Raw genomic sequence first — 23804 nt, forward strand, 5'->3', positions numbered from 1 at the left:
AAGCTCCAGGTCACTTTGGAGTCATCCCATCTGTCTACTTCAGTGTATTTTCTGAAAAATAATCTGCTACTTAACAATGGAAATTTTCTGATTGCTTACACTTAACTTCATCTTCTCCTTTCAGACGGAAAGTTGAAATCATGCACACTCACAGCCTCTTCACACTGCTCGGAGAGCGACTGATGCTGCATACGAATACAGTGACAGTAACCACATACAATACCCTCTATGAGGTGCGTTGGCTCTATGCCAATATCTTTAATAAATTGTTACCAGATCAAGGTTAAAAAAAAAAATGGACTGGGTGCCAATATAGGCGTATTCCCATCTCCAAGATCCTATCCCAGTATGTAGTAGGTGAAATAATGTGAGTAAATGCCCCCAATTAGAAATATAGTATAGTTCTTCTGATTTGCTATGTCACTTTGCCCATGTGCAGGGCATTGCAGTAGCTTGGGTATCCATGGTTATGACCTTTAACTAAGTGGTCGTAACAATGGATATCTAAGCTACTGCAATGCTCTGCACCTGCTCATGGGGTAAGCAACATAACGAATCAGAAGAACTATACTATATTTCTAAATGGAGGAATTTGCTAATATTCTAATTATTACACCCACTACATAGGATCTTGGAGATTGGAATACCCCTTTAAAGATCTTGTGGGTTTAAGGAAAGGATTAGAATTGGCTGTAATAGTTCAATCTTTTGATTTTTTTTTTTTTTTCTAACCTGTGTCTATGGAGGTGTCTTTCATCAAATCTTTCCTCCATAAATGATCAGAAAATGTGCAGCCGGTACTTGTCTGGATACAACTTTTGCTGTATAAATGCAACCATAACCGAAGAGAAAGTTGGCACCAACACAAAAGACTATTTCCTATTTATTTTATTAACTGACCAGCGACAGGCTACATGCAAGCTGATGAGTTGTCTAATAAACGGTTTACACAGGTCAAAGATGCCTCCAATGGCTCATTCCTTCTGTGTGTATAGAGTGATTGTTCTCCTGTTTACACAGGATGACGATTTACCCCTTCACAAAAGAACCAATTCCGTTTTTGCATTTTCATTTTTTTTCTCCCCTTCTTCCCTGAGCCTTAATGTTTATTTTTCTCTCCACGTAGACATATGAGGGCTTTTTTTTTTGGGCATAAAGAGTTGTACATTTGAATGACGTCATTCATTTAACCATATGGTGTTCTGGGAAACAGGAGAAAAAATACTAAGTAGTGAGAAGTTGTGGAAAAAAACACAATTCTGATATTGATTTTGAAAATTGTTTTTACGGTGTCCATTTTGTAGTAAAAATGACCTTGCAGTAGGATTCTGCTCATCGGCATGATTCCAGAGATACCAACGTGTCCTTTTTTGTTGTTGTTGTTTTTGTTTTAGTGATGAAAAAGTCAGATGCTTGCAAAAAAATAAAAAATGTTTGGTTTGTCACCATTTTCCGAGTCCTGTAACGTTTTCGGTCGAGGGAGCTGTGTGTTGGCTTATTTTTTTGCAAAGCCAGACAACGTTTTTGTTGGTACCATTTTAGACACGTGATGGCATAAAGAATAGGGCGCTACCACTGTACGGATACAAGTGAATAACAAAAAGAGAGGCAGCAGTACAGAAAGAGGTGCACACCTAGAAATGCAAAAAAAAAAAATATCTCATTGACACCGTAAAACTCCAAAATTAAAAACCAATTAAAACCATAGTCTCCCCACCAGCATTAGATGTAATAGACCATGTATGTATGAAAAGCTAGGCATGTAAATAATAAAACATGTACACGATGCCTCAAATATGCATGTAAGTAAATATAACCAGGAATGGATCCATGGAATTATGCTAAGCAATGCCGGGGTCCCTATACAGACTGGATGTCTGTTGGCCGAACAGTTGTTCAACCATCCGTTGGTCAGCTGTTAAATTGAACAGGCTGCATGCTTCTCTAGCCTGAGATCGGCTGTTGGCGGAGAGTTAGGAGGCCGCAAGACACCGTGGGCCAATCCCACCAGTAGACCAACAAGGAAGAAGTAAAGTGGAGACTGGGTAAAGTGTCTCACAATCTCTGCTTATGTCATCCAGTTAGTCATCATTTTATTAGTACCTTATTTAAAAGGAAACAAAACAGAGTTTCCGGTCACAAACAAAAAGTGATAATAGCGTGATGGCATCTGCTCAGAAGGTGAAGTATTCATGTAGACACACGCTCGTGATGCCACATAAGCACCTGGGTTTTATTTTGTAGGGTTTGAGTTACTTATTCAGAGCAAGTTGGGAGAGCGTCAGAGAAAAAGGTGGCTAGTCCTTTCTCATGTTATTCCACAATGACACCCCTTTCTTGCCGCGGAGGTTGGTACCCCAGATGCACAGAAGGTCATGACACCCCAATCACCCCGTTATCTTGCCCTAGTTCACTCTGTGTGGCCCTCAGTACTAAACACCCCTCCATACTCCAACGAGCCAAAAACAATGATCCCTATTCAGGAATGCAGGAACCAAGTGACAAAGCAGTGGAATAGAAAATGTGTGTGTGCATATGTATACACACTTATAACACTTAATCTATTTTATTAGATCTAAAGCACTTTATCTAATTTAGATCAGCCTATCTGTACAACCACTAGCCATTATCATTTATTGGGATGCCTCTTTGCTGAATGTACTGTGCAGCACATATTGTGATATTGCTATATTGCTGTGCCATTTTGTGTATGTATGTATGTGTGTGTACTGTATATATACTGTATATTTGTGTGTGTGTATATATGTGTATAGGGAATATTGTTTTTTTTTTTTTTCTCATTGAAGTATCTCCTTTTGTCTCCACGATACCTACAGCCTTACAGAACATTTGCCATGTTACAAGTTTTGATTGTTGAGGGTCCAGATGCTGGCACCCCCTCAGATCAGTAAAACATTGTTCCATTTAGCACCGATTGGTTTTGCTTTACTCTTCTTAAAGAGCAGATCCTGTGGTGTGCGGACTCATAAACTTTCTATGAATCTGTACACCGCACATTCAAAACTGTGGGGGCAGAGAGCTTAGCTGAGCACCTCTGCCCTTTTGTTTTAGTGATTGGTGGGGTTCTTTCTTTGCACCTTGTCATCCAACAATCAAATCTTCCAACATGTCAGAAGTTTATTAAAACGACAAGTACCTTTTAACCTCCTGAATCTGTTCTGCCGCTGCCTGTTGTGTTTTCCAGTGTCCAAGTATAAGCCACATCTTATGAATTGTGCGTTTTTAACATTTGTCGGAAATAAGCCAGGTCAATACCTTATCTGAGTTCACCATTCTATTTTCTTCATCAAAGCGGTGACATTTCTGTATCGATGTACGTGTGGATCACCATGACTTGTTACCCTCATATCGGTCAAAAAGGTTTAGAAAGATCTCCACTTTCATTTTATCTTTTGGGCAGGAAACGTTATTCTGGTGCTTTTGTAATCTTACAATACAAGTGTATGAGCTACAATGACTCTTGAGTAGACAATGCTTGGGCTTTGTGTATACTGTGTACATGTACTATGTATATTGCTTCATTTTTTTTTAGACAGAAGATGCTTTGTTTTCTATAGGGATTCAAGAGCTTGGAGCTCACTGTAACAGTGGGATCTAATATCAGGTGAAAGGTTTTACCATAGTCCCACATCATGTTTGTTGTCGCCCTCTTTGCGAAAGTCTGTGTCTGGATGTATACGCTGCGGTTTTTCTTCTGTAGATGTATGCGCTCTGGTTTTCTTCTGTAGATGTTTAATGTCTGTCTCCGTGGCATTATTTTTTTCTGAACCATGGTTTTTATTATTTATCTTTTTCTGATCTGCACTATGTTTGTATCATTGGGAAATCTCGTTATCTTATTCCTTCTGTTATTCAAATCTTTTACACTTCATTATCTAGCATTGTAATGTAATGGCATAGAGGAAGTCGTCTGCTGCTGTATGACTGCAATAGTCATGTTTATTCATCTTGTTTTTTGGTAACTTGGTAGCTTAAACTTGCCTGGTCAGAAACAGGCATGCTTGGATCCATCCAGTATGTATTTTAGTAGGTACAGGACAAAAATGGTTGGCCAGACAGTTTTTTAATGAATCATAGAATCGTAGAGTTGGAAGGGACCTCCTGGGCCATCTGGTCCAACCCCCTGCTCAAAGCAGGATTCGCTAAATCATCCCAGTTAGATGTCTGTCCAGCCTCTGTTTGAAGACTTCCATTGAAGGAGAACTCACCACTTCTCGTGGCAGCCTGTTCCACTCATTGATCACTCTAACTGTCAAAAAGTTTTTTCTAATATCTAATCTGTGTCTCCTCCCATTCAGCTTCATCCCATTGCTTCTAGTCTTTCCTTGTGCAAATGAGAATAAAGTTGATCCTTCTACAATGTGACAGCCCTTTAGATATTTGTAGACAGCTATTAAGTCTCCTCTCAGTCTTCTCTTTTGCAAACTAAACATTCCCAAATCCTGCAACCTTTCCTCATAAGACAGGGTTTGCAGACCGGTCACCATTCTGGTCGCTCTTTTCTGAACTTGCTCCAGTTTGTTGATGTCTTTTTTAAAATGTGGTGCCCAAAACTGGACACAATATTCCAGATGAGGTCTGACCAAAGAGGAGTAGAGGGAAATAATGACTTCACGTGATCTAGACTGTATGCTTCTGTTAATACATCCTAGAATTGCATTTGCCTTTTTTGCTGCTGCATCACACTGTTGACTCATATTCAGTCTGTGATCTATTAGTATACCCAAGTCTTTTTCACATGTGCTGTCACTTAGCCCTATTCCTCCCATTCTATATATGCTTTTTTCATTTTTATTGCCCAGATGTAGTACTTTGCATTTCTCCCTGTTAAAAACCATTCTGTTAGTTGCTGCCCACTTCTCCAGTTTATTTAAATCTTTTTGAATCCTCTCTCTCTCTTCTCTAGTATTAGCTATCCCTCCTAGCTTTGTGTCATCAGCAAATTTAATCAGTTTACCCTCAATTCCTTCATCTAAATCGTTGATAAAGATGTTGAACAATACAGGGCCCAGGACAGAGCCCTGTGGTACCCCACTTGAGACATTCTTCCAACTGGATGTGCAGCCATTTACGACCACTCTTTGGGTCCGATCACTAAGCCAGTTATGAATCCACCTAACAGTTGCCTTGTCCATTCCATACTTAGTCATTTTTTCAATAAGGATTGTATGAGAGACTTTGTCAAATGCTTTGCTGAAGTCAAGATATACTATATCTACAGCATTTCCTTGATCCACCCAATCAGTAATACCATCATAGAAGGAAATTAAATTAGTCTGACATGACTTATTAGTTACAAACCCATGCTGACTCTGTTTAATCACTTCATTCTTATCCAGGTATTGACATACATGTTGTTTAATAATTTGTTCAAAGATCTTTCCTGGTATAGAAGTCAGACTCACCGGCCTATAGTTGCCTGGGTCCACCTTCTTCCCCTTTTTGAAGATAGGAACAACATTTGCTCTTCTCCAGTCTTCTGGCACTTCTCCTGTTCTCCAAGAATTTTCAAAGATTATGGAGAGGGGTTCAAAAATTTCTTCTTCTATCTCCTTCAGTACTCTGGGGTGTAATTCATCTGGACCTGGAGACTTGAATACATTTAGGTTAGCTAAGTGTTTCCTCACTATCTTTCTGTTTATAGATATCCTGGATTCTTCTATTCCCTTAATAGGACAGTGAATAACAGTTGATGTTACATTTCCTTTCTGAGAGAAAACAGATGCAAAATAGGAATTTAAAAGTTCAGCCTTCTCAACATCCTGTCTTACCATTTCATCATTTTCATCCTGTAAAAATCCTATAGCATCTTTGACTTTTCTTTTACTTTTGACATATCCCCAAAATCCTTTATTATTGCTTTTGACATCTCTTGCAAGCCTCAATTCATTTTCAGCTTTAGATAATCTGATTTGTGCTTTGCAGGTTCTGCAGACAGCATTATATTCTTCTTTAGATATGCCTCCTTCTTTCCATTTTATAAACATTTTTTGCTTCCTTTTTAGCATGTGCTTAAGTTCTGTGTTCATCCATCCTGGTTTCCTTAAATGCTTCCTATTCTTCCCTCTTTTCGGAATTGTTAACAACTGTGCTTTGAGAATTTCATTTTTCAAGATTTCCCATCCTTCCTGGACATTTTTGTCTTTAAGGATATCCAGCCATTGGATCCCTCCAATTCTCTTTCTGAATCCCTTAAAATCTGCCTTTCTGAAATCTAACCTTGACGTCTGAGTCTTCATAGGTCTTCCGCCTCTAGTTATCCAAAATTCTAAAATAGCATGGTCGCTACCTCCTAGGGTCCCAGTCACTTTTACCTCCTCAACCATTTCCTCCCTGTTTATAAGGATTAGATCCAAGGTAGCAGTTCCCCTTGTTTTCTCCTTTACCTTTTGGAAGATAAAGTTGTCAGCAAGAGAGGATAAGAATTTCCTTGACCTGTTAGTTTTGCCTGAGAGAGATTCCCAACAAATGTCTGGATAGTTGAAATCTCCCATGACAACTATGTCATATTTTTTGGAGAACTTGGCCATTTGATGCATAAAGAGTTCATCCATATCTTCAGCTTGCACAGGCGGCCTGTAGTAAATGCCTACAATGGTGTCCTTTCCATTGTTCTGTCCTTGTATTCTTACCCAAACAGTTTCCACAGAACTCCCAGTCTCTGAAGCTTCAATCTCTGTGCAGATATACGCGTTTCTAACATACAATGCGACACCCCCTCCTCGTTTATCAAGTCTGTTTCTTGCAAATAAGTTGTATCCTTCTAGTCTTGTATTCCAATCATGTGTATTGTCCCACCAAGTTTCAGTGATTCCAATGACATCATATTTCTTTTCCTGTGTTAGTAGTTCCAATTCTCCTTGTTTGTTGCCCATGCTTTGTGCATTAGTATAGAAACATTTTAGTTTGTGATTGGTTTCTCTTTCTCCAATATTTTTTTTAATTAGATTCTTTCGTCTTTGTTCTTCCTTTCCACTTCTAATAGCAGAGTTCTCAGTAGCATTTGTCAGGTGTATGGCTTTTTCTGGTCTTTTGCTTCCCTTCCCATGTTGTTCTAGTTTAAAGCTCTCCTTACAAGTGTAGCAAAGCGACTTCCAAATACCTGCTTTCCAGTCTTCGTAAGGTGCACCCCATCTCTAGCAAGTAGTCCATCGTATAAGTAGTTCACTCCGTGATCCAGAAATCCAAATCGTTGCTGACGGCACCATCGACGTAGCCAGTTGTTCACCTGCAGAATCTTATTCCACCTCCTTGTTCCATTGCCATCCACTGGGAGGATGGAAGAGAAGACCACCTGCGCTCCCAGTTCTTTCACTTTCTTGCCTAAGTCTTCAAAGTCTCTGCAGATGGTTTCCAGGTCGTTTCTTGCGGTGTCATTTGTCCCCACATGTAGTAGCAGGAATGGGTAGTCATCTGTAGGTCTGAAGAGTCCTGATATCCTGTCAGACACATCTTTAATTTTTGCACCTGGAAGACAGCACATTTCTCTTGAAGTTATATCCGGTCTGCAGATAGCGGCCTCTGTTCCTCTCAACAGGGAATCCCCCATGACCACCACTCTCCGTTTCTTCTTCACAACATTTTTCTTTCTCCATCCAGGAGGACTCTGAAGGCGTACAAGGTTGCTGTTTGTTGGCAAAGTCTTATCCTGATGTATTTCTTCATTGTTTTCCTGCGTGAGAGCCTGGTACTGGTTCCTGAGCAGTATGGGTGCTGACTGCCTCCTGATCCTCCTGCTTCTCTGGGTCACATGTCTCCATTCCTCTGTTTCTTCAGGTGCACTTCGAATTTCTTCTCTTTCTGTAACATGAAGAGATAATTCTGCTCTGTCCAAGAACTCTTCACCTTCCTTAATGATCTTCAACGTAGCTAACCTCTCTTCGAGATTTTGCAACTTTTCCTCCAACAGGGTCACAAGCTTGCATTTGTGGCATGTGAAGTTTGGCTTTTCCACTGGTAAATCTGTGAACATGTAGCAAGAAATGCAGCTCACCAAATGGCTCCTGGCCTCTTCCATCTTGAGATTTCTTAAAAAGATGAAAGATGAGCCAAAATTCGCGCGCCGATAGGCGCGCGGTTTCTCCGATTTCCTCTTTTCAGCTGCAATGGCCAAAACCCAGTGATCGTTGAGCTCGCGGAGACTCTTCACTTATCCCAGAAGGCACTGGGAATATGCAAATGATCTCCTCAAGACTCTTCCCCTGGTTTCTCCGATTTCCTCTTTTCAGCTGCAATGGCCAAAACCCAGTGATCGTTGAGCTCGCGGAGACTCTTCACTTATCCCAGAAGGCACTGGGAATATGCAAATGATCTCCTCAAGACTCTTCCCCTGGTTTCTCCGATTTCCTCTTTTCAGCTGCAACGGCCAAAACCCAGTGATCGTTGAGCTCGCGGAGACTCTTCACTTATCCCAGAAGGCACTGGGAATATGCAAATGATCTCCTCAAGACTCTTCCCCTGGTTTCTCCGATTTCCTCTTTTCAGCTGCAACGGCCAAAACCCAGTGATCGTTGAGCTCGCGGAGACTCTTCACTTATCCCAGAAGGCACTGGGAATATGCAAATGATCTCCTCAAGACTCTTCCCCTGGTTTCTCCGATTTCCTCTTTTCAGCTGCAACGGCCAAAACCCAGTGATCGTTGAGCTCGCGGAGACTCTTCACTTATCCCAGAAGGCACTGGGAATATGCAAATGATCTCCTCAAGACTCTTCCCCTGGTTTCTCCGATTTCCTCTTTTCAGCTGCAACGGCCAAAACCCAGTGATCGTTGAGCTCGCGGAGACTCTTCACTTATCCCAGAAGGCACTGGGAATATGCAAATGATCTCCTCAAGACTCTTCCCAGCCTCAAACGGTTTCATTACAAAGCCCACACAAGCTTTTATTTGTAATTAACCTAAAATAAAAACATATACATGATAGAAAGATTTAATACAAAAGTATGGGAGGCTGAGATCCATCCCACCTAGGAAAGCAGTAGACTATGAAGTTACAAGTATATCCTATGTAATCACTCATATACAAATCCATATGTATATAATAGAGATAATAGGCCTTGAGGCCCAAGAGCTAACTGCATAGATATATGCATAGAAAAAACAGTAAATAGTCAAATCACAATAAAGCACAACAGTGGCTTGAATAAGTGTGACAGATGATAGTAATAAATCAACAAGAGATCTGAGGAACTGGACCAGAGTCTCAATGCCCGTTTGGCTTTGGCTTCTGCCAGTGGGTGTATTTGTGAATATATTTTCATAAACCCACTAGAAGAAATGAACACAACACATGCGTTGGGATTTCAGTCCCAGCCCCCCATGTCTCTTACACTGATTTGATATTATCGTTCTCTATCATTTAAGCCACTGTTCGGCTTTAGGTTATGTGCATACGTTGCGGATTTGCTGCGGACCCGCAGCGGATTTGCCTCAGATGCTGCGGAAAAATCCGTGTGGAGATACAGCACTTTATTTTCCGCAGCATGTCAATTCTTTGTGCGGATTCCACAGCGTTTTTACACCCATTCCATTATAGGAATCCGGAGGTGTAAAAACGCATGCCCAATCCGCAGGAAATCCGCATTAAAAAACGCGCGAATTTTGACCTGCGGATTCTGCCAAGAGATGCAGATTCCGCGCAGAAAATTCCGCACAGCAATCCGCAACGTGTACACAAACCCTTATTGTGATTTTACCATTTGTTGGTTTTTTTATGCATGTATCTATGTAGTTGGCGCTTAAGCTACCAGGCTTATTGGGTAGGATGGATCTCAGTGTTCCATACTTTATTTATTATACTTTTTTTTGTGTATCATACTCTTTTATTATATTTTTGTTATGTTTTGATTTTTTGATTAGCTACAAATACATGTTATATTTTATGTGGCCTTTTTTGCTTGCATTGTTGTTGGGGTTATTTGTTCTTTGGGAGTGCCTTTGATATACTCTGGCCATACAAGTATTTGTTTCATTACAAACTTGACTTTGCTACTTTTGAGGTGGAATGTCTGCCAAATCTAATGTGTGTGGACTTGTTTCCGAGTTGACATCCATTTTCACTGGAAGTTTATCCTTTATGATCAATTGTTCCTTGGATTGCTCTTTTCACAACAATCATGCAGTCTAAAGAGATCGCTGATCACTCAGTGGATGCGCAATTCTCTTGTTTGTCAGGTGAAATGATCTTTTGTGCTGATCAGCTTTCATGGCAGGACATCATTCTGTGCTGTTGAGAACAGAGGCAACCTATGTGATGTGAACTGTCTAATACAGATCGTTCATTGCAGATCCTAGGCTGGTGTAAACCGGCTATTAAACAGCCGTAAACCAGCAGATTTTCTTGCAGCAGATTGCGCAGTGTAAATGAACCTCTTCTCCTAACAGCAAATGTGGGGAAAGTGGAAGTGGGGAAATTAAACATGCCCAATCATTTTGTGTTGATAGGAAATAAGCACCTACCAGTTATTTCAGGCGGCAGCTTATTCACATATGAACTTGCTCAACCTCAGCTCTATTATTTGTCTAGTGGACGGCTGACAAAAAGGTACTCTATTTCTGGCAGTCATATAGAAAATTTTGGGAATAATCCTTTAAGGAATATGGGAGTTATTGAAGCTGTGTACCATAACTAATGGGGTTCTGAGGGTCTCATGCATAGTAAAGATCATGAGGTTGTACTTCTCTGTGGATGCGGTGGTCAGTTCCTTGCTATGAGAATGTATTTGACCCCCGTTATATACACTGCTCTAAAAATAAAGGGAACACTTAAACAACAGAATATAACTCCCAAGTAAATCAAACTGTCCACTCAGGAAGCAACACTGATTGACAACAATTTCACATGCTGTTGTACAAATGGAATAATAATAATAATCTTTATTTTTATATAGTGCTAACATATTCCGCAGTGCTTTACAGTTTGCACACATTGTCATCGCTGTCCTCAATAGGGCTCACAGTTTAGATTCCTTATCAGTATGTTTTTGGAGTGTGGGAGGAAACCGTAGAACTCGGAGGAAACCCACGCAAACACGGGAAGAACATACAAACTCCTTGCAGATTTTGTCCTTGGTGGGATTTGAACCGAGGACCCCAGCGCTGCAAGGCTTCAGTGTTAACCACTGAGCCACAGACAACAGATGGAAATTATTAGCAATTACCAAGACACACTCAATAAAGGAGTTGTTTTGCAGGTGGGGACCACAGACCACATCTCAGTACCAATGCTTTATGGCTGATGTTTTGGTCACTTTTGAATGTTGGTTGTGCTTTCACACTCGTGGTAGCATGAGACTGACTCTACAACTCACACAAGTGGCTCAGGTAGTGCAGCTCATCCAGAATGGCACATCAATACGAGCTGTGGCAAGAAGGTTTGCTGTGTCTGTCAGCATAGTGTCTAGAGGCTGGAGGCACTACCAGGGGACAGGCCAGTACACCAGGAGACGTGGAGGGGGCTGTAGGAGGGCAACAACCTAGAAGCAGGACCGCTACCTCAGTGCAAGGAGGAACAGGAGGAGTACTGCCAGAGCCCTGCAAAAATTACCTCCAGCAGGCCACAAATGTGCATGTGTCTGCACAGACGGTTAGAAACCGACACCATGAGGGATGGTCTGAGTGTCCGACGTCCACAGATGGGGGTTGTGCTCATAGCCCAACACCGGTGCAGGACGCTTGGCATTTGCCACAGAACACCAGGATTGGCAAACTCGCCACTGGCACCTTGTGCTTTTCACAGATGAAAGGTTCACACTGAGCACATGTGACAGACATGACAGAGTCTGGAGACGCTGTGGAGAGCGATCTGCCTGCAACATCCTTCAGCATGACCGGTTTGGCAGTGGGTCAGTAATGATGTGGGGTGGCATTTCTTTGAAGGGCCGCACAGCCCTCCATGTGCTCGCCAGAGGTAGCCTGACTGCCATTAGATACTGAGATGAGATCCTCAGACCCCTTGTGAGGCCATATGCTGGTGTGGTTGGCCCTGGGTTCCTCCTAATGCAGGACAATGCCAAACCTCATGTGGCTGGAGTGTGTCAGCAGTTCCTGCAAGATGAAGGCATTGAAGCTATGAACTGACCCGCCCGTTCCCCAGACCTGAATCTGATTGAACACATCTAGGACATCATGTCTCGCTCCATCCACCAATGTTACATTGCGCCACAGACTGTCCAGGAGTTGGCAGATGCTTTAGTCCAGGTTTGGGAGGAGATTCCTCATGACACATCCGCCGACTCATCAGGAGCATGCCCAGGTGTCGTAGGGAGGACAAACAGGCACATGGAGGCCACACACACTACTGAGCATCTTTTCCTAGTCTTGAGGCATTTCCACTGAAGTTGGATCAGCCTGTAATTTGATTTTCCACTTTGATTTTGACTTTCCTTCCAAATCCAGACCTCCATGGTATATTAATTTTGATTTACATTGCTCATTTTTGTGTTTTCTTGTTCTCAACGCATGCCACTATGTAATGAATAAAGATTTGCAGCTGCGATATTTCATTCAGTAATATCTATGATGTGGTATCTTAGTGTTCCCTTTATTTTTTTGAGCAGCGTACATTAGGTCTGAGCACTCGGTCATTTTATGGATTTGTAAAGGAAATTGCTGAATATCATCTGACAACATTTCCTTCTCACGCTTCTTTCCAGTTAGATGCTTGTGGCAGTCACGCTACTCCTCCTGACATTATGTAAAAATATTCAGCTATTCTTGGAATTGGCCCAGGATTTTATCATTCCTTCCTCTCTGCTCTCCTTACTACAAGCCTCCATTTTAAAGATGGATCACAGATCACTAATTTGCTCCTAAAAGCTCCTGTATTGCAGCTTGCATGATTAAATTTGATATTGGTTTAGTCAAATGCGCCCAAAGTGCTCAGAAACCAGTATGACGGAGAACAGATCTGTCTGTAACAATTATAAAGCATGTGACAGGAGGAGAAATTGGTGACATTAATCTCAATAATTACATCCATAGCGGTTACACTCCCCCAGTCCTGATGAAGCAAGACGGACGGAGAAACTGCTGTGCTGGCTTCTGGGATCCCCTGCTGTTGCTGCTCCTTGTTTTTTCCCTTATTTTCCCGTTTGGTTTCTCATGTTCCTGTAAAGCCTCACGTCGCAGATTAGGGCATCGTCTTATCATTATACGGGCTAACAAGTTGTGCCCATAGATCAGTGTGTTTGGCAGAGGCTTTTGCCTACAAAGCAGTGGTTCTAAGAAGGATCCACAGTGTCGTAGGGTCTACTGGCCGGCCAGAATACCGTAAATTGCCTGGCTGTGAAATAGGGGCTGAAGCCCCCTATGAAAGTCATTGGTACTGTACGTTTTATTGGGACAGTTCTTAAGAAAATTAATTCAAATGCAAACCATGGGTCTTTGGTGAGTTCTTGGCGGGGCTCAATTCTACATTACGCCCTCTCAATTAGCATTTTGGGGACTTCCGCCACTCCTGATTGACCAAAAATAAGTAACATGTTCATGAGACTTCAGGAATCTGCTTCACTTTGTTGATGCTAGGAAATATTTCAATTTAGCGCAGGGAAGAAAATGTAACGTGCACATAGACAATCCAGCTGCACAGTGATAAGAGTATTTTGGGGGTGACTGACACACTTTAAAAACATGTTTTCTAAGCTGAATACCCCTTAAAGGGAACTAGTAAATGTGTTTTTGCCCGCAGTACTGATTCCAGTGATGTCACTTACTGGGCTGTTTGCTGCTGTTATGATAAAATCCCTGTTTCCGCTGCCGCAGATCTAGCAGAGCTCTGAATGCTGAGCTCTGTATAACCCCGCCTACTCCACTGATTGGCAGCTTTCTGTGCACGCTGTGCATAGCCAGAAAGCGGAAAATTAGTGGTGGGGGTGGTTATGCAGAGCTAAGAGGACTACAAGGCGGAAGGTTTACTAGTCCTCTATATAAGCAGCCCAGTAAGTGACATCGCTGGTATCAGGGTCTCTATCTCTACATTATGGTAGAGTGTCAAAGACCTGGTGACAGATTCTCTTTAAAGGACCGGTCTAAAGATTTTTATTATAAGTGAAACAATTTTGGAAAAGTGCCAACAATTTTGTCTGGTCCATTTTTAGGGGTTTTGTGAGAAATTCTGTCCAGTTTGCCTTTTTTTTCTCTTTTTTTGTTCCAATACACACAAAGGAAATAAATGTGTATAACAAAACCTGTATGATTACTATAATTTTCTACAGGAAAGATGTATATCTTTGTACCGTGTTAGCCAGTAGATAGAAAAATATTCAGGATTGAGAGTTCTCAGTAGTTGATACCTTTTAATGGCTAACTGAAAAGATGGTCATACATTGCAAGCTTTCAAGACTACTCAGGTCTCTTCATCAGTGCTGGAATGAATGTGTCGCATGGATTTATGTCTTTTTACATCAATTAAGGAATTTCCTTTTAAAACCTTGTGGGGCATCACAACACAGAACTAGACCCCAATCAGAGGACCATAAAACATCCAGACTCCTTATCTATGAACTGGTCCAATGTTTATATTTATGTTTCTCCCTCTCCCATATTGATAGTTCTGCTTCACATCACTTGTCTTATCTATTGCATTTTTTCTAGGCTGTATTGTGCATGTGACTTCAGATTTTGTATTAGTCTAGCCTGATGAAGAGACCTGAGTAGTCTTGAAAGCTTGCAATGTATAACCATCTTTTCAGTTAGCAATTAAAAGGTATCAACTACTGAGGACTCTCAATCCTGAATATTTTTCTATAATTTTCTAGGAGAAATACTTTTTCTGGAATAATTTTCAGGGTGCTAACACTTTCAGCCATGACTGAATCTTACAGCAGACCATGATTTTCACTACATTATTGGAAATTCACCTGTGTTTATATGTTGGGCCTTATACACTAAGCTAGATGGATATTGCTTGTGGTGAATGAGTTAATTCTCAGCATAGCAGGGATGTATAGACGGGAAGGTTAAATCTGACACTTCTACGTGCCTCTATTATACTGTACGCCTTTTCTTTAGCTTTTTGGTAGGAAAGTGGCTCTGCGTAGCATTTACACAATGTGATGCACATGACCTTTAAAACTTAACAGGGTTTTTTTTTTCTTACGCTCTTCTCCAAGGCATACGTGTTAGGAAATTAGCGGCAGCGTTTAATGCCTATTTCATTCTGTGTCAGATTGTGTACAGGGTAGAAGCTAATACTGATATCTGCCCTTACAAAATGGTGTTGATTAAAACCTGTGAAGACAAGTTCTTCCATTTGTTTAGTGTAATCTCTGTGAATAATGAGAAAGCCCAGATAGAATTTTATTTTTGGGATTGTAACAATAATTCACAAGCAATTCCATGTTCAGTTGTCCGCACTCAATACTTATTCATCCTAAAACCATAAAGCTGCACTCAGATATCCTCCATCATCGCCTGCCTCTTCTAAATAATATAAATTTGCGTAAATTGTGTATCCTAAGCCATGTTCTTACGGACATATAGTTCTCATCCATATGCACATGGATACCACACATGCCAGAGTTTGCCAGACAGTCCCGGTAAATTTGTCGATAACGGATTGAAAGGGGTGGTCCACTTCTAGGACAACTCCTTCTTGATTTAAATGTTTGGCCCTGATAAAATAAAAAAGGCTACACTCACCTCCCTTTCCGCGCCATTCCAGCGGTGTCGGCAGTTACGTTCCCGAGGCTGCTGTGCTGTTGTTGTGACACCTGACACTGGCGCCCAGTGAGCGCTTGTGTCACTGTCCCCACCTCCTGTCGAATTGATCATGATGAGTAAGTCAGAGATCAACTGCAGCCTGAACTTCCTCTTCATGTTCGATTTGTCTGAAGGCTGGGACAGAGACGCCAGGGCGTCGGTCTCTCTTGTCATAGCAATCGCAGTTACCGCATGGGATCCCCGAGGAGAGCGAATGGTTCCAGCACGTCAGGGTTTGTATAAGATTTTTTATTTTATGGCGCCCAAGCGTGGGTAATGAGCAGGGGTTGTCCAAGAAGTGGAAAACTTCTTTAAAGGGAATCTGTCACCCATTTTTAGTGATATATAAAGATATCACCCGATTGTGCATCCCATAAGGATTCTATTAGGACTTTTGATTCCCCCTGACCCCGCACCTTTGATGCATAAATACCTTTTTTATCTTAGTGGAGATGTATGGAAATCGCCACTGTCCGGTCCAATGGGCGGGGCTTATTCTCCTCCCCGGCTTGCTGAACGTAATCTTCATTTGTGAATATCACGGATGCCGTAGTTTTCCACGCTTGCGCATTGAAAAGGCCTCCGGCACTTGCGCAGTATGCTTGGCCCAACTGTGGGCAAAGCATATAATTGGTACTGTGCCTGCACCGGTATTTTTCAGCGCGGTCTATGTCCCCGAAATGTGTCCTGCATGTGAAGACTTCCGGGGCATAGACTGCGCTGAAAAATACTGGCGCATGCGCAGTACTGATTATATCCGCAAGCGCCGGAGGCCTTTTCAATGCGCAAGCGCGGAAGACTACGGCATCTGTGATATTCACAGATGAAGATTATGTTCAGCAAGCCGAGGAGGGGGGGGGGGAAGAAGCCGAATAAGCCCCGTCCATCGGACCGGACCGCAGCGATTTCCATACATCGCCACCAAGATAAAAAAAGGTATTTATGCATCAAAGGTGCGGGGTCGGGGGGAATCAAAAGTCCTAATAGAATCCTTCTGGGACCCACAATTGGGTGATATCTTTACATGATATCACTAAAAATGGGTGACAGATTCCCTTTAAATGCAATGCCGTCCTAGGCCCAAGAGCGTCAATGTTTCTAGAGAAAAGGGAGACACTTCTAAATTTGGAGAATTTCATTGTCTTTGTATTACCCACATCCTGTATGCCCAACAACTCTGACAATAACTTTCTGATGTCAAAACTGATCATAAATACGACTTGTTTCACTTCATATTTTCAACTACGATCAGAATCTCTCACACTGATCTAGTGGCGAATGACAACTCTTGAAATAGTGACTAATTAAACAGGTCCTCAACAAATTATAATGATTATACTGCACTAAAAACCGTGCATCTAATCCTATTCTGTGTGATACTGACTGCTGAGCTATGTATCTAATCCTATCCTGTGTGATAGTGTGCTGAGCTGCGTATCTAATCCTATCCTGTGATACTGTCTGCTGAGCCGTGTATCTATTCCTATCCTGTGTGATACTGACTGCTGAGCTGTGTATCTAATCCTATCCTGTGTGATACTGACTACTGAGCTGTGTATCTAATCCTATCCTGTGTGATACTGGGCTCCCCCTGTAGTCCGTGTCAGAGGGTGGTCTGTGTTGGCACGGTAATAAATTGTGTTATTTCCAGCTTTACAGAAGGACGATAACACCATAGAAATGATAAGAATAATAGGCCTCAGTTACCACAACTATCTACAAGGAAAACTGTTGCTGATAGCAACCAATCACAGCTCAGTTTTCATCTTTTAAACAGCTCTGGGACAGCATGGCGAGTTTTGAGTGGCGACTTTTGTGTTTCGACTTTTATGTGGTGAGGTTGGTGTATGTGTGGTGAAATGTGTGCTGAGGGTGGTATATGTGTTGAAACACGTGGTAGTGTGTGACGCATTTTGTGTGTGTGTTCATATCCCCGTGTGTGGTGAGTATCCCATGTCAGGGCCCCACCTTAGCAACTGTATGGTATATACTCTTTGGTGCCATTGCTCTCATTAACACCCTTGATCTGGTCTTCTGCCGGCTCTGTTCAATCTCCCACCTAAACAACTCACCGCTTCCATTCTCTGACCACAACATTCTCTCTTTCACGCTCACAAATCCTCGCCCACCCCAGCTCATTCCTACCTACCACACAGTCAGAAATCTACAAGCTATTAACCCTCAGACACTTTCAGATTCCCTACACTCATCTCTGTCCCCAATCTCCTCTCTTTCCTGTCCTAATCTGGCTGTTCATCACTACAATGACACTCTTAGAAGCACCCTTGACCAAGTAGCTCCCCTCACCCTCAGAACCTCCAAACACAGAGTAAAAGAGCCCTGGCTCACATCGCAAACTCAACTTCTCCAGCGATGCTCCAGGAGTGCTGAACGCCTATGGAGAAAAACCCGCACACCAGAAGACTTCATCCACTTCAAGTTTATGTTAAGAACCTATAACGCTGCCCTTCACCTTGCCAAACAGACCTACTTCACCACCCTGATCTCCTCACTAGCCAACAACCCCAAGAAACTTTTTGACACTTTTCACTCCCTCCTCAGGCCAAAAGCACAAGCCCCTATCACAGACATTTGTGCTGATGACCTGGCCTCCCACTTTACAGAAAAAATAGAAAATATCCGTCAAGAAATCTGCTCCCAACCACCAAGTGCTGTGACTCCCATCCCTTCCTACATCTCCCCTGGCTCACTCTCCACATTTGATCCCATAACAGAAGAAGAAGTCTCCAGACTCCTCTCTTCTTCTCGTCCGACTACATGCACTACCGACCCCATTCCCTCACATCTCCTCCAGTCTCTCTCTCCAGTCGTCACAACCCACCTAACTACAATCTTTAATCTCTCCCTCTCCTCGGGCATTTTCCCATCCTCCTTCAAACACGCCATCGTTACTCCACTACTAAAGAAACCTGCTCTCGACCCATCCTGCACAAACAACTACAGACCAGTCTCCAATCTCCCCTTCATCTCTAAACTTTTGGAACGCCTAGTTTACTCCCGCCTTACCCGTTACCTCTCCATTCACTCCCTTCTAGACCCTTCACAGTCCGGCTTCCGCCCCCTACATTCGACTGAAACTGCACTCATCAAAGTGACCAATGACCTTCTGACAGCAAAACGTAACGGTGACCACTCTCTGCTCATTCTTCTTGACCTATCTGCAGCTTTCGATACTGTTGACCACCATCTCCTACTCTCTAGGCTCCAGTCACTAGGCATTAAGGACACTGCACTCTCCTGGTTCTCTTCCTATCTCTCTGACCGCTCCTTCAGTGTTTTGTTCTCTGGCTCCACGTCATCTCCTCTTCCTCTTGCTGTCGGGGTACCTCAGGGCTCAGTCCTTGGCCCCCTTCTTTTCTCTCTCTACACGGCCCCAATTGGACAGACCATCAGCAGATTTGGCTTTCAGTACCATCTTTATGCTGATGACACACAACTATACACGTCTTCCCCCGACCTTACCCCCGCTGTACTACAGAACGCCAGTGACTGTCTGTCCGCAGTCTCCAATATCATGTCCGCTCTCTATCTGAAACTCAACCTCTCCAAAACTGAACTTCTTCTGCTCCCGCCGTCTACTAACCTCCCTAAATCTGACATTTCCTTCTCCGTGGGTGGTACCACAATAACACCCCGGCAGCAGGTGCGCTGTCTGGGTGTTATATTTGACACCAATCTCTCCTTTACATCCCATATACAATCCCTTGCCCGCTCTTGCCGCTTACACCTAAAGAACATCTCTAGAATCCGCCCTTTTCTCACTATGGAAACAACAAAAACCCTCACTGTTGCATTGATCCACTCTCGCCTGGATTACTGCAACGCTCTATTAATTGGCCTCCCCGTCACTCGACTATCCCCTCTCCAGTCCATACTCAATGCAGCAGCCAGGATCGTCCATCTCGGTAATCGGTACTCGGACGCGTCCGCTCTTCGCCAGTCCTTACATTGGCTGCCCATTCATTATAGGATCCAATTCAAAGTACTTGTTCTCACCCACAAAGCTCTCCACAGTGCGGCACCCCCTTACATCTCTTCACTCATTTCTGTCTATCGGCCTAGCCGATCGCTACGCTCTGCAAACGACTTTCGACTAACCTCTGCACTAATCCGTACCTCCCACTCCCGACTCCAAGACTTCTCCCGTGCTGCTCCTATCCTCTGGAATGCTCTACCCCAAGAAATCAGGACTATCCACAATTTGCATAGTTTTAGGCGCTCCCTCAAAACACACCTGTTCAGAGCGGCCTATCACATTCACTAATCAAAGTCATTCTCTGTGTAAGTGTTCGTGCGTAGCCCATTCACTATCTCCATCCATCCTTCACTCCTGCAAGATGGCTGGACCTTCATTGTAAATACACCATTGTAAATACACACCTGTACTCTGTATCTCCCTCACCTCATTGTAGATTGTACGCTCTCACGAGCAGGGTCGTCTTATTTCGTCTTATTTTGCTTTAATTATTGTATTGTTAGCGTTGTTGTGACATCGGCGGTTATGCCCGCCGATGCCCCTTTTGCTGCGGCGGCCGCTGCGGCATCCCCTCACCTGCGCGCTCCCGCCCGGCCACGCGCCCGCCGTCAATTCCTCTTCAAATCTGCTCCTGCTTCCCGCCCCCTGGTTCGCGCTCGCCGCCGTCTTCCCACTCTCTCCCATAGTGGGCGGCGCTGAGAGTCGGGCTTGGTCTCCCCTGCAATGGGCGGCGCCGAAGGGCGGGTTTGGGTGACGCACATCCTGGGCTTGCTGTACTTCAGGCGTCCTCGCAGTTAGGAGGACGCCTGATGATCGTGTAGTTTCCTGCACCTTCTGGCCTCTACAGTTCTACTGTAGCTATTCCGCGTTCCGCCTTATGCTCCCTGTCTCCTGCTTCCTTCCCTCCCAGCCTGCCTGCGCACTGTCTTCCATCCCCGGTGCCGTCCTCCGCCTTCTGCCCGCCTAGGTCTTCCCACGTGCCTGCCTTCCGTATTGGTTCTGTCCTGTTCCTCTGGTCCCTGCTCGTCCTACTTACCATTGCCTTCCCCCTCCTTCTGTCCGTGGAGCCGTCCCTCTTGGTTCCGGCTGTCGCGCCTCCGTCCTCTGTGGTCCTGCCCCAAACGATCCCTGTATAGGGGTCGGTCTTCACCTGGTGTGCTCGACCCTGGGGCTCCGGATCCGCGATCCAGAGGGTCCACTCTCTAACTTAGGTACCCCCTAGCATTACAGTATCATCAGGCCATGGACCCCGCCGGTGCCGCGGCTGCCACTCAAAAGGAACTGCTCTTCCTTAGAGAAAATCAGAACCGTATCATGTCATTCATGAAGTCCATGGACACCCGGCTCTCCGCTCTTCAGACTGCAGACCCAGCACACGCACCCCTCTTAGTCAGTCTCCAGCAGGAGCTCGCACAACAGCGCGATGCTCAGTCTCACATTTTGGGGTATATGGCCTCGGTGGATGATAGGCTGCTTTCTTTGCAGTCCTCTACGGCCGCTTCCACCCTAGCCCGGGACACCGTCTCTTCTCCCCCCCCCCCCGTCTCGGTAAACCGCCCAGGTACTGTGGGGACCCAAAATTGTGTAGGGGATTTTTAAATCAGTGCAGGCTGCACTTTGATCTTTCGCCCCAACAGTACCCTACGGACCGTGCTAAAGTGGCCTTTATAATCTCCCACCTTGAAGGGGAGGCGTTGGCTTGGGTGAATCCATTATGGGAGAGGGATGACCCGGTGGTGACCAACATCCAGTGTTTTTTGGAGACATTTCGTAAGGTTTTTGATGAACCTGGACGCCTTGCTTCCTCCACTGAGGCCCTTTTTAACCTCAGCCAGGGGTCCCTTACGGTAGGGCAATACGCCATCCGTTTTCGGACCTTGTCCTCGGAGCTGGGGTGGAATAATGAAGCCCTGGTTGGTGCGTTTTGGAGAGGACTTTCTGGTAAAATCAAAGACGAGTTGGCCGGGCGTGACCTCCCTACCACCTTGGAGGATCTCATCTCCTTGGCTACTCGTATTGACCTGCGTTTTCAGGAGCGCGCCCGAGAGTCGGCTAAGGAGAGGAGGTCCTTTAGGTTATACCAAGCTCCTATTCCGCGCACTGGTGCCCTCCCTAGTAACACCACCCCGGAGCCCATGCAAGTTGATCGCATCAAGCTGTCTGAACAACGGCGTAGGGAGAGAATGACCAAGGGACTCTGTCTCTATTGTGGAGGGGCCAATCACTTCATACGCACTTGTCCTGAGAGACCGGGAAACGCATCCGCCTAGGCCAGGTAGGAGAGGGCCCCCTAGGTGATTCTACCCCCTCTCTTCCACTTACCGTTTCAGCTCTACTTATTTCAGGTCGGGGGCGTAGCTCTGTGGAGGCGTATGTGGACTCGGGCGCGGCAGGCAACTTCATCCACCAGGAGGAGGTTGACAGACTCCAGATTCCCGTGGTCGTCTTAAGTAATCCTCGAGCAATCACCTCCGTTGACGGCAAACCTCTTCCTGGGCTCATCACCACGGTAACCACCGAAGTAAACCTGCAAGTTGGCGCTCTCCACTCAGAAAGGATTGCCTTTTATGTCCTGCCTCAGTTGTCCCACGCCATTCTTTTGGGGCTACCTTGGCTCAGGCGGCATGAGCCTGTTATCGACTGGCGTTCCGGAGAGATCCTGCGCTGGGGGCACGCCTGCCATGCAAGCTGTTTACGTACCCTGGTCCGTCCCCAGCCTCAGCGCAAGCCTACAGACCTTCCTGGCCTTCCTGTGCCATATCACGCCTATGCTGATGTTTTCTGCAAAAAAGAGGCGGATTCCCTGCCACCGCACCGGCCTTATGACTGCCCCATCGACCTGATTCCTGGAGCGGTTCCCCCCAGAGGTAGAACATACCCTCTCTCTCCAGCCGAGACCACTGCCATGTCTGAATATATCCACGAAAATCTCTCCAAGGGGTTTATCCGAAAGTCCTCCTCTCCTGCAGGCGCAGGTTTTTTCTTCGTCCGGAAGAAAGATGGATCACTGCGGCCTTGCATTGATTACCGGGGCCTGAACAAGATCACCATCAAGAATCGTTACCCCCTTCCGTTGATTCCGGAGCTTTTTGACCGGTTGAGAGGAGCCCGGATCTTCACGAAGTTAGACCTGCGGGGAGCCTACAATTTGGTCCGAATCCGTGCTGGGGACGAGTGGAAGACGGCCTTCAATACTCGTGACGGGCATTATGAATATCTAGTCATGCCATTCGGCCTTTGCAATGCCCCCGCTGTGTTCCAAGAATTTATCAATGAGATATTCCGGGATCTACTCTATTCTTGTGTTGTCATCTACCTGGACGACATCCTCGTTTTCTCCCCCGATCTGCCTTCTCATCGCAGGAGTGTACGCTTGGTCTTGCATCGTCTCCGAGAGAACCAACTCTACGCCAAGATCGAGAAATGCCTTTTTGAGCAGTCGTCACTACCCTTCTTGGGATATGTCGTCTCCGACTCCGGTCTAAGCATGGATCCCGAAAAACTCGGTGCGGTACTCAAGTGGCCTCATCCTGTGGGGATTAAGGCCATCCAGCGGTTTCTTGGGTTCGCAAACTATTACCGTCAGTTTGTGCCTCACTTTTCCACGGTTACCAAACCCATCACGGACCTGACCCGTAAAGGAACGAAGCCCAACAGCTGGTCTCCTGAAGCGGAAAAAGCTTTCCAAACTCTGAAACGTTCTTTTGCCTCAGCACCCATTTTGCATCGGCCCGTGGCCAGCAGACCCTTTGTCCTGGAAGTGGATGCCTCCTCCACTGGAGCGGGGGCGGTCTTGTCCCAGCAGGCTTCGTCCGGACGGCTGGTTCCATGCGGTTTCTTCTCTAAAGTCTTTTCACCGGCGGAGTGCAACTACTCCATTGGAGACCGTGAATTACTGGCCATTAAGATGGCCTTGACTGAATGGCTGTATTTACTCGAAGGAGCTGTACATCCCTTTACCATCCTCACAGACCACAAAAACCTGGCCTATCTGCAATCCGCCCAAAGGCTCAATGCCCGGCAAGCCAGGTGGGCCCTGTTTTTTTCCCGCTTTGACTTCCAACTTCACTTCCGACCGGGCAATAGGAAC

At 44.7% G+C, this 23804-nt stretch overlaps 1 protein-coding gene across 6 annotated transcripts in view; it reads left to right on the forward strand.

Annotated features, from left to right (window-relative positions):
- The window catches only part of NBEA (neurobeachin), a 915436-nt gene that overhangs the window by 299813 nt on the left and 591819 nt on the right, over positions 1 to 23804 (forward strand). For all 6 annotated transcript variants that reach the window (XM_073583206.1, XM_073583210.1, XM_073583208.1 and 3 more), the window contains exon 18: positions 125 to 233. In XM_073583206.1, coding sequence (XP_073439307.1) covers positions 125 to 233 — 109 coding nt within the window. The remainder of the gene's footprint in view (positions 1 to 124; positions 234 to 23804) is intronic.

This window comes from Dendrobates tinctorius, unplaced genomic scaffold (assembly GCF_039654945.1).
Source record: "Dendrobates tinctorius isolate UK_male_01 unplaced genomic scaffold, ASM3965494v1 ptg000075l, whole genome shotgun sequence".
NCBI lineage: Eukaryota > Metazoa > Chordata > Amphibia > Anura > Dendrobatidae > Dendrobates > Dendrobates tinctorius.